At 38.4% G+C, this 12,343-nt stretch overlaps 2 gene segments (V, D, J or C); both read left to right on the forward strand.

Annotated features, from left to right (window-relative positions):
* LOC122704631 overlaps positions 1–12,343 on the forward strand; it is a 284,386-nt gene that overhangs the window by 90,697 nt on the left and 181,346 nt on the right.
* Positions 10,957–11,560, forward strand: LOC122705798. The segment is given in 2 exon segments: positions 10,957–11,005; positions 11,223–11,560. Coding segments are annotated over 2 exon segments (387 nt in total).

The raw sequence follows: 12,343 nt of genomic DNA on the forward strand, positions 1-12,343 counted from the left end.
AAATCCATATACACAGAACCATTATTATTCACAGAGTCTGCGAAAAAAGCACAGAGTTGATTTTCATATGTTTTAAAACACTTCTTTTAAAATAACCTACTAGAGGTAAAAAGCAGAATACAAACACAATAACCAACAGTTAAAATATATTTAGTATAAAATAGATAACTAGTGGGAACCTGCAATATAAATACCCATACTGGTGCTCTGTGAGGAACTAGATCATTAGAGGGAGGCTCAAGAGGGAGGAGATACATATACAATATTGACTGATTCATGTTGTTATAAGGCAGAAACGGACACAACAGTGTAAAGCAATTATCCTCTAATTAAAAAAATGATAAAATAAAATGTATTTAAACCTCAAATTTTATTTAGAATTTATTTTTAAATTATATGTTTTTAAATTAATTTATTTATTTTAATTGGAGGGCAATTATTTTATAATATTTTAGTGGGTTTTGCCATACTTTGACTTGAATCAGTTTTAACAAAAATAAAAATAAAGCTATTAGTTTTAATAAAAATAAAACTATTTACCATTCTACTTTCAGTGCTCATCAAAAGACAAAAAATAATAAGACTCTTTATGTAGGTTCAGTCTAAAATAAATATATATAATTTAAAAGTAAACCTGTTTAATACTGCAAAATGTTCCATCCAAGACTGCTATGAATACTGTGGTGATTTGAGAGCACCCTTCAGAATCACAGGTGAGTGTCTAAGAGATGCCAAAGGGAAAAAAAAAAGGATCCTGAGGACTCCTGGGAAATAATAGTTCATTTTGCAAGAATCTCCTGCATCCAAGCCAACTAGATAAGTGATTTTTGTTTTCTCTTCCCTAAAATCCTCCACAAATTCCAAATCATGTCAGCCTTTTTTGAAAAGTTCTTAGAAAATGCTCCTCAAGTCCTAAACTAATGACCTTCCTATTTGCCACTCTCCTCACTCCTCTCCAGTCCATTCTGAATTGGTTAAGGTGGGAGGGTGGGGCTTCCTGTCACAAAGTGAGGGCATGAGCAGGATTTGCTGGGTGAGCTGATTGGCTGCAGGAACAGGAACATTTCCACAAGGGTTTATGACATTCACCCCCTCAGGGTTTAGTTAAGTATCTTACAGTGAAAATGTCCCAACAAGAAGAGGAAGCATCATGAGGAGGCTAGCAGGCACTGTGCTGGGGCTTTGTTTGCCCAGATTTCCTGTGAGTTGGGGCTGCCCCACAGGGAACCTGAAGGAATGAGGCGCTGCTCTGTTGTTGAGAGAGAGAGAGAGGAGCTGACAAGTCCTGCAGACTTTCTATCCTTCTCATCATCTATGGGGATGGGGAGGGCACTTTCAGGGGTTTAGTAGGAGTTACAGTGACCCTCACAGTGACTGTTTCTCTTTCCTCATCAGGTGTGCGAGGGGTGGATGTGAAGCAGAGTCTCCAGGAGGGAGCCAACTCCACACTTCCCCACAGAGTGTGAAGTAGTATCTTAAGAACTTTGGGGGCTACCTCATCCACCTGGTTTACAATCCTTCAGGGACAAAACAGGATGGAAAATTCAAGGCCACCACAGTCCCTATAGAACGCCATAGCTCACTGCACATTTCCTCTTTGCAGACCACAGACTCAGGCAATTACTTGTGTTGGGCAGCACAGTGTCCCCAGCACCTTCAGTCTGTACTCAAACCCTTTTCAGGGCTTAGCCCTTCCTCCATCCACAGTCACATCATGAGGCCACCACAGGGCATTTGCAGTACTTAGTATTTCTTACCTACATTGATATAGTTATAACCACAAACACTTTTTAGCCCTACAGATCTGGGATTTTGTCTTTTCCCTTCTCAATCTGTATCTCCTTTCACACTAGAATCTCTAGCTTGTAACTAAAAGAATAGCTGATAAGATGACATAGTCAAAATAAATATTTTCCACAGTAAACCGGACTCCAAAACAGTAACGTTGAAAGCAACTAAAAGAAGAGAGAAATCTCTCCAGTAAAGATATTATACAGCTTGGTTGGGTGTCTCAAGAATGTTCAGGTCTGTCTCACCATGATGTATCCCAACAGGCAACTGCAAGCACTGTTATCCCATCCTATGAGTGCAGCAAAGTGAACAGAAAATATTTGCTCAATGTTTAGTGTGAACTTGATCACTTACAAAATATTTCTTATAGTTCTGGAGGCAAGAAATCTAAAATCCATTTTGCTATCTACAGTCAAGTTCTTGGCAGGGTTGATTTCTTCCAGATTCTCTGAGGAAAAATCTGTTTCTTTCCTTTTGTAGTTTCTGGAAGCCACTCAGATTCCATGGCTCAAGACCCCTTCTTGAATCACTCCAACATCTTACTTCCACCACCTTGGCTCCCTCATCTCCTGGAATCAAATATCTTTCTGACTCTGTCCTATAAGGTATAAAAATTTAATGCAGAGAAATCTCAATTAAATAGAGCTGGCAGAAGAGGGGGAGCTCTCCCAACCTGTGGACATCACAGATGGCAAAGGGAAGATGGAAGAAGCCCCTTCTTCCCCGGTCAGGACGCAGTTGATGGAAAGTCAAGGGCACTCTGTTTACTGTCACCCTCCCAAGTTCCATGTCTTCCCTATAAAAGCATTTCCTTTCCTTGTCCAGTGGGGACTTGCTGCTCATGGTTGCTGATCCAGAACTGCAGTCCTTTGATTATCTCTGATAAGCTCATCTTTTATGGGGAAATACCTGGCAGTCTGCCGTTTGTTCCTGTGATTCTGTTTTTGTTCTATTTGTTTCTTTGTTTTGCTTTGCTTTTATACATCATATATAAATAAAAACACACAGAATTTGTCTTTCTCTGTCTGACTTATTTCACTAAGTATAATACACTCCGTATCTATCCGTGTTGTTCCGTTTGGCACAATTACATTCTTTTTTTATATGTGATTAATGTTCCATTGTGGGGGGTGTGTATGTGTGTATAGGTAGATAATTAGATGAAAGATCAGTATTTTCTGTATCCATTCATCTATGAATGAACACTTAGCTTGGTTTCGGATCTTGGTTATTGTAAATAATGCTGCTATAAACTTTTGGGTGCCGATACAGTTTTGAAGCATTTTTGTTTTCTTTGGATAAATACCCAGGAGTGGAATTGCTGGATTATATGGTAGTTATATTGTTAGTGTTTTGAGAGGAATCTCCGTAATGTTTTCCATAGTAGCTGCAGCAATTTACAACCCAGCAGCAGTGCACTAGGTTTTCCTTTCCTCTGCCTCCTCACCACATTTGTTATTTTTTTTTTTTTCTTTTGATGATAGCCATACTGATAGATGTGAGGTGACACCTCATTTTGACATAGATTTGCTCTTTTTCTGAATATTAGAGCTTTAGGGTATCTTTTCATATACTTGTTGGCTATCTCTTTGGAAAAATGGCTACTCAGGTCCTATGCCCATTTTTCAATCAGACTGTATTTTTGATATTGAGGTATACGAAGTCTTTATGTATTTTGGATATAAACCCCTTATTGTAAATATCTACTCCCATTCAGTAGTTTGCCTTTTATTTTTGTTGATGGTTTCTTTGTTGTGCATTAGATTTTAGTTTGATTAGGTCCCATTTATTTATTTTTGTTTTTGTTGCCCTTGCCTTTGAGACAGAAAAAAATATTGCAACATACTGTCTATATTTTCTTTGTGAATTTTAAGGTTTCAGGTCTTACATTTCAGTCTTTAATCAATTTTGAGTTTATATTTAAATATGTTGTGAGAAAATGTTCTAGTTTTTGTCTTATCCTTGTAGGTGTTCAGTATGGTCAACACCACTTACTGAAGAAACTTCTTTTCCCCATTTTAAGAAGCTGGATAAAGTCATTCAGAGTAATATCTCTGTATGGCCACAGAGGGGCAATGCTGCCTCAGAGAAGATTAACTTTCGTCCCACATATACAGATTCTTCAAGGAGCCAGAAAACATCCTTTAAATATCTATCAAATTTTTATCTCCAACTTTGGTTCAATTTACATCTATCATTCTTGTATGTATGTATGTATCCAATTCTTCCTAAATAGTATCTGTGTATATTTGTCTAACTGTTTGAAAAGTATGACTTTGAAAGTTAATATCTCTGTAAACAATATGTTTTGTCCTCTGAGATTAAGGCTACATTAGTTTGTCTAATATAAATTTATAATGTTTTCACCCAGATACATCCCAAACTCCAATCATACAGAGTTAATCGGTGCCAGAATTTCCTTACCCCATTCTTTACTAAGAAATCTAGTGATGGTGTAAGTTCCAGTTCAAGCAGCTCCTCCATCAGAACCTCTCTCTGACTGAGCCCATTATCATTTTCTTGGGTACATCATATAGAAACACATTTCTCTATAGTAGCTTTTATGTGAATGTACTTGAGTATTGGGAGTGGGTTGACTGAAGATTGTTATTTCTGTCTCTTTCTTAAATGAGACCCAAGTATGACCATTTAGTAGGCACTTAGTATCGCTAATAAATATATACTGAAGACATGTGTCAACAAAAAAATGAATAAAAAAGAAAACACAGCAACATTTAACAAACAATAAAAAATGCCCTTAGAGAGCTGGAGTAGATGGGATTAGATTGAGGAGTGGAAATGGTTATCATTGTTTCCTGTTGAACCGTGAAGATGTTTTTCTTTGATAGTATCTGAGATCACATCAATGCAGAGACCACAGACTCTTCTCTGTGCTTCAAAAATATGAGCTCCTTTGTTGCAGCCTGGCGGAGCAGAGACCAGAACCTACCCCATGACTGGAGGGTGCTGCAAACTGCGCCCTCGTGATTGTCCTAGTAAGCATGCCAAAGGGACATTCTTGGGTGGACTTGCTCTCTGCTCCGCTTCACTGCCTACACCTGCCTCCGTCCCCATGGAAACAAAACAAGATGTTCCTGATCAACAGCAGAGCCTTAACTTTACTCTTCTCTTTATGGTGTGCTAATCAAACTCTCCAGTATAACTAACTATTCCTTCATGATCTCATGTGTTTTCTGCCAATAAAAGTGCGGGCTGAAAGGAGTCATTTTGTCTTCCTGCCATGGAGAGCCGGAGGGCCCCCTGACTCCCCATTTGCCAAATTATATGTGTCTGTCTTTCCATTAGGCGCTCGGCCCCATTTCAGGTCTTTCTCACCTGCTGTGCTGGAGGAGGCACTCCTTGATTTCCGTCTCTATACCCTGATGTGTTGACCTCAAAAGCCAAACTGATTCTTCATAGTTTTGTATTTTACCTGTGAGGTTAAGATGTAACACAGGATGAGAACTACCAAAAATGTTTCATTTGATCATGGTCCCATATCTTCTGAATTCTGCAGAATTTTTCTAGTCAATTTTATCCTTTGGAGAGCAAAGATCCTCCAGACTAGATTATTCCAGTGCTTCTCAATTTATTTTCTCCATGCCTATTCTTGGAAATATTTTATTTGCCTGATTTATATTTTAGAAGAAATATAAATTGAAATTTATTTATCTTTTTTTTTTCTTAAGGTCATGTAAAGTGTGGAAACATCTGAATGATGGTGTTAAAATTTAAGTTCCACCAGGGCAAAAAGACTATTTATTCTTTATGTTCTAATGCTTAAGCTTAGCTTGTGAAAGTAAAAGTGTTAGTTACTCAGTTGTTTCTGACATTGCGACCTTGCCAGGCTCCCTCTGTCCGTGGGATTCTCCAGGCAAGAATACTGGGGTGGATTGCCATTTCTTTCTCCAGGGGATCTTCCTGACCTAGGGAACAAACCCTGGTCTCCTGCTTGGCAGGCAGATTCTTTACCGTCTGAGCCACCAGGGAAGCCACCAGGGAAGCTTAGCTAGTTATGACATATTTTGCCCCTTGTGTATTCTCAATGCACTTTAAGTAGTTTGCAAAAAAAAAAAAAAAAAAGAGAGAGAGAAATGCCCCCTACATACTAATCTTGTGACTTCTTCCCCATTGTAATATAATGGTATTCCCTATTAACACATCAAGTTGTCCTGATACATGATTTTTAAACTTCTAGGAGGTGTAAGGAAAGGAAGAAGGGAGAAATTCTAACATGCTCTTTATCTGTTTAAGTTGGGAGAGCGCATTTCTGATTCCCTATTAATTTGATTTTTGCTGATTCTAAATTAGCACCGAATGAGAACTAGTACTTTTGAGAGAGAGAGGTTTAAGTGAAAGCAATTGTGAGAGGGTGAGGCCTACTGAATAAAAGCAGGTGTGAATTTAAAGTCAGAGTTCTAGCTGGCTGAGAAGCGCAGAAGAGGAGCTTGAGTGGCCACTGAGCACTGATGCCAGAAACAATGGACAAGATACTGGGAGCATAATTTTTGTTTCTGTGGCTTCAGCTAGTCTGTAAGTTGTTCCCTATGAAATTCTTCCCTAATGAAATTCTTCCCTAATTTCATTAATTAGGGGGACTGAGAAAATTGGATTGCAAACAAGTTCATGCAGATAGAAACTTTAAACAAGAAATATGTTTTATGGAACTAATGGCTTTTATCTCTTTAAGCAGGGGTGAATGGACAACAGAAGGAAAAAAGTGACCAACAGCAGGTGAAACAGAGCCCTCAATCTTTGACAGTCCAGAAAGGAGAGATTTCCATTCTGAACTGTAATTATGAGAGCAGTTTGTTTGACTACTTCCCGTGGTACCGACGATGTCCTGGTAAAGGCCCTGCATTCTTGATAGACATATGTTCAGCTGTGAATGAAATGGAAGAGGGAAGATTCACCGTTTCCCTCAATAAGAGCGCCAAACAGCTCTCATTGCACATCGCAACTTCCGAGCCTGGAGACTCAGCCACCTACTTCTGTGCAGCAAGTGCACGGTGCTCCCCGGGCATCTGCAGCCTGTACCCAAACCTGCAGCTGAGGCTCCAGACACAACCTGCTGAGTAGATGAAATACACACACACAATTTGCCTGTGCATAAAAAGTCTTAATATATTTAGGAAAACTGAAATTATACAGAATTTATTCTTTCATCAAAATGGAATTGATACAGAAAACCAATTGTTAAAAGATGTCTCTAAGAACTCCCAAACATTTGGAATACATGCACTGACTTAAAAATAACCATGGGTTAAAGAAACAATTACAATGACTTTAGAAAATACTTTGAAAGTACATATTGTGAGAGCACATGCTATAAACATGTATGAGGTGCAGCTAAAATAATACATAGAAGGAAATTTATACTTTTAAATACTTATATTACTAAAGAAAAAAAGTTGAAAAACTATTATCAAGACTTGCAGCAAAAGATGATGGAAAAACAAATTAAACTCAACATAAACTGAAAGAAGTAAATAATAAAATGTTGGATTGGTGAAATACAAAGAATACTATGGAGATAACCATGAAATACAAAATCAACTTTGTTAAAAAGGTTAATAAAATTGATATATTCCTAGATAGAATTATCCATGGAAAAAAGGAAAAAACACAAATTATAAATATTAGTAATAAAAAAGAAAACTATTCTGCAGGTTCTGTAATGTTCTAAGGGCAATGAACAAATATCATTAAGTTTATGTCACTTTGTAAGTGTATAGGGGTAGACCTACACAGGTTGGGAAAACTTATATTTTGAAAAAGTGCAAAGACAATTCAATAGAGGTGACATAGTCTCATGGGCAAGTGAGGTTGGGACAATTGGGTATTCTTGGGAAATAATTGAAACTTGACCTAAATATCACATCTTATACAAAAATTTGAGTACATTCTCAAAATGGACCATCAGTTCAGTTCAGTTCAGTTGCTCAGTCGTGTCTGACTCTTTGCAACCATGGACTGCAGCACACCAGTTTTCCCTGCCCATCACCAACTCCCTGAGCCTGCTCAAACTCATGTCCATCAAGTTCATGATGCCATCCAACCATCTCATCCTCTGCCGTCCCTTTCTTCTCCTGCCTTCAGTCTTTCCCAGCATCAGGGTCTTTTCCAATGAGTCAGTTCTTTGCACCAGGTGGCCAAAGTATTGTAACCTCAGCTTCATCATCAGTCCTTCCAATGAATATTCAGGGTTCATTTCTTTTAGGATTGGCTGTTTTGATCTCCTTGATGTCTAAGGGGCTCTCAAGAGTCTTCTCCAGCACCACAGTTCAAAAGCATCAATTCTTCTGCACTTAGCTTTCTTTATGGTCCAACTCTCACATCAATACATGACTGATGGAAAAACCATAGCTTTGACTAGATGGACCTTTGTCCTATACTGTGTACTGTGTACTGACAAAGGTCCGTATTCCTAACCCAGCCTAACTTAAAGGTGCTCAACCTTTACATTAGTGTACAGTTGGAAGAAATCATCTAACACAAATTCTATTTTATAATAAAGTGTTGAAAATCTCATGCAGTTCCTTGAGTACTGTACTAAAATTGGCGTGCTCCAGTCCATGGGGTTGCAAAGAGTTGGATATTACTGAGTGACTGAACTGAACTGAACTGAAAGTGGGGCTTCCCAGGCAGCACTCATGGTGAAGAACTGGCCTGCCAATGCAGGTAACATAGCAGACTCGGGTTCAATCCCTGGATCAGGAAGATGCCCTGGAGGAGGACACAGGAGACCACTCCAGTATTCTTGCCTGGAGAATTTCATGGACAGAGGAGCCCAGTGGGCTTCAGTCTATAGGGTTGCAAAGAGTCCGACATGACTGCAGTGACTGAGCACATATACACAGAAAGCGAAAAGCAGAATGATTGTATGAGTACAGAGTGAATGTAAGTGGGTTGGTTGTTTACCATCATGATCTCAGGGCCAGCCAGGAGCTCAGCTCACTGCTGCTGCCCAGAATCACCGGAGAATATTACACCACATCTTGTTAGCATGGGAAAAGATCAAATTAAAAAATTCGAAGTATGGTTACTACTGAGTGTGTATCACTTTCTTACCACTGTAAAGTCAAAAATCTGAAGTAAAAACATCATAAGTTGGTGAGTCTGTAGTGATTAAAAGAAACAGACTATTGATACTTACAACAGCCTAGATGGGGATTCCTAGGTGGATCAGTGGTAAAGAATCTGCCTGCAATGCAGGAGACCCAGGTTTGATGCCTGGTTCAGGAAGATCCCCTGGAGAAGGAAATGGCAACCCCATCCAGTATTCTTCCCTGGAAAATTTCAAGAACAGAGGAGCCTGGAAGTCTACAGTACATGGGGTCTAAAAAGAGTACGACATGACTTAGCGACTAAACAACAATAGCCAAGATGGACCTCAGGATGTTATGCTGAATGAAAGAAAAATCAGTCTCAGAGGCTACATGGTGTATGTTTACATTTATTGGATTATTATGATTGTATATATGGTGTGATTCTACTTATACAACATTCTTAAAAGGACAAAATATAGAGATAAAAAGGAGATTAGTAGTTACTGGGGTTATAAAGAGTTGCAGGGATAGGGAGGGTATGCAAAGAGGGTTTCTTTAGAAAGATGTGTCATGATTTTAGTGGTGGTACAAGAACCTATATAAGTGATAAAATTTCATAGAGCTTCATATCAAGACCAAAGAGCATGTATAAAAACTGATGTATAAGATTATGGTCTGTATTTTGACAAAAATGTCATCAATATCAATTTCCTAATATTTATGCAATTATTAATACATATCTGTATTTTATAACATCATGCTGCTGCACAGGCTGATGTGGTCATTCATGATATCTTCTCTGCTTAGTTACAAATAATTTCAAGCCCAGGCATTGGTTACCTGCCAGCACTCAGAAGTGAAATGGGACAGAAGACTAGATGTCTCAGATAAATACAAACTCGCCTCCCTGCTTCACTCATTCATGAGTCATTTTGATCTTAAATTCCATGAACTGGCACTGTTTTAGACCTTGTCTGTATTTTTCTTTTCTACTTGTCTGTTTGCCTTTCATTCTTTTATATTAATTCATCCATTACAACAATGAAACCAAATAGAAGATTGACAGCAACATTCCACATGAAGATGAAACAGTGCACAGAACTTCAGTCACCAACTTCTGTGGTATTGACAGGTCCTAAGTGTCTGCAGTCTGTAGATATTAAGTTTTGCAGAAGTGCATTATATCAGTACATCAGAGAAAGATCTGGCATGTTTATCTTAACTTTATTTTACAGAGAGAAATAATAATGAGTGAGAAGTTAGGCTGAATCCTCTGGACCAATGAGATAGAAAATGTGACATTTAGATGATTCTAGGAAACATGATCTAATAAGTACAATTTTACATTTAGAGGCAACAGGATTGAATAGTTGATTGCCCTCAAAGTCTAATACATAAGACTCAATATCAGATTTCAAAAGAATAATATTTTATTCCAGTTATAATTTCATTTAAATATAAACCACTGAATAGACTATAAATTCAGATGGACTGATTTTTTAAAAATCATTTCATGTTGAACTAGTTTTATTTATTGGAAAATCTAGGTAGAGTACTGGAACTCAGTTAAAAAAAAAAGATGAGATACATTAATTACTTTGGATAAGATTGCTTTTCACACAAAACACCTAAGATCTGTGAAAGTTTTAAAATAATCACTAGATTCTGGATGGAGAAAAGTAAGTATAGGCTAAATGAATGACCAATCAGTAGATTACAAGAATGTTTCATAGGCTATACTAAATTATATCTTAAACCGGATGGCAAAATTATTTTACTGAATAAATACCAATATATGTCAACTTGTTTAACCTTCAATTTCCCTCAATTCAAACCTTTAATATTAATTGCTTTCTTCATGCCCCTTTTCAGGATCTGCCAAAACTAATGATCAGGGAAAGACAAGTAGGCAAAGTAAAGGTTTGTAATGAGCCAGACTTTTTCCCGTCTGGGCACAGACAAGCTGGTCTATGAATATGACAAACCCCACTTCCTGTACGGGGGAGGAGTCACACAGGAGCCAGGTACTATGTATATGTGCTGTCAGGCACTTAAAGATGCTGAATTCTTAGCTTGAGGCAGAATTAAACACATTTATGCAGATAATCCATGTCTCATGTCGCTCTCCAGCCTGCTCTGGGTGTTCCTGGTCTTCACCTTCTCTGGTAGGGACGCTTCCAAACATGGGTGTGAGTATTCAGGGTGAAAGGACTGCACACAGGCACGTGGTTCTTCACAGGGATTTGGGGAGGAAATGAGGACTGGAGAAAAGCAAGCATCTTATGATTTCAATTTGGGTTGTAAATATTTGGGTCAGTCCGAAATTAATTTCTGTATTATTTTGTTCACTATTTCAGCTCTGTTTTCTCACATTTTTCACAGGATCTGGTGTGGCCCAGAAAGTTACTCAAGACCAGTCAGACATAATCAGGCAAGTGGGGCAGTCAGTCATTCTGAACTGCCAGTATGAAATAAGTTGGTCCACATACTACTACTCCATTTATTGGTACAAGCAGCTTCCTAGGGGACAGATGACTTTCCTTATTCTTCAATATTCAGAAGAAAACAATGCAGGGAATGGCCGCTACTCTGTAAATTTCCAGAAAGCATATAAATCCATCAGCCTCACCATTTCAGCCTTACAGCTGGAAGACTCTGCAAAGTACTTCTGTGCTCTAAGGGAGCTCTCAAGGACAGTTAAAGCAGCTCACGGTGCTTGAAGTAATGGGAAAAGCCTCACAAAAACCCCAGAGCTTAATAAGAGAGCTCCGCTGCTGCAGGATCCCAGCTGAAATGCACACCTGCAGACCCCAGACAAGAAATGGTAATCGTGTGGTTGCTTAATGTGTGGTCTGAATTAGAGAATTTAATTCTAAATTAAAGCTTCTTCTATGTCCAGAGTAACTTTCTACTATTTACATTCTCCTTGAATTTTTTATTTTAAATCAGCCTTACAGCACATGTATAAAGTTGTCTAAACTTGCTCCAAAGTTAATTGAAAATGACAGTTTCACTAAAATACACTAACATCACAAATCTGGGTATAGTCATCTGGAACCATCATGAAAATCATTTCCTTAGTCCTTTCTTCTTAGACTTGTGTCACTTAAGGTACAATCAGAGAAGCAGATCACCAGTGGTATCAAATAAGAAATTAGTTTTGAAGATTAGAACTCAGGCAATTGCTAGATCTGGTGGAAGAGTGTATATAAAGCTGCTATATTCATATGTGGTGTTGAGACTGAATTCATTGTTAATCAGCTAGAGCAAAGTTAGGGAGAGACTGAAGCATGGAAAACTGTGACTCATAAGGACATACTAGAACCATGAGGGTAATGGAACCCACATAGACACATTAAAACTTGTCTATGTCTCACCTCCTTCGGTCTCACAGTAGAGGGTGAGCTTAGGAGAAGTGGATGTCAGTTGACATCATGCTACATGCATACTTGGCCCAAGACAAACAGAAGATGAGGAAGAGGACTGGTGGGAAGTGGAGGGGT

Source organism: Cervus elaphus, chromosome 12, assembly GCF_910594005.1.
Source record: "Cervus elaphus chromosome 12, mCerEla1.1, whole genome shotgun sequence".
NCBI lineage: Eukaryota > Metazoa > Chordata > Mammalia > Artiodactyla > Cervidae > Cervus > Cervus elaphus.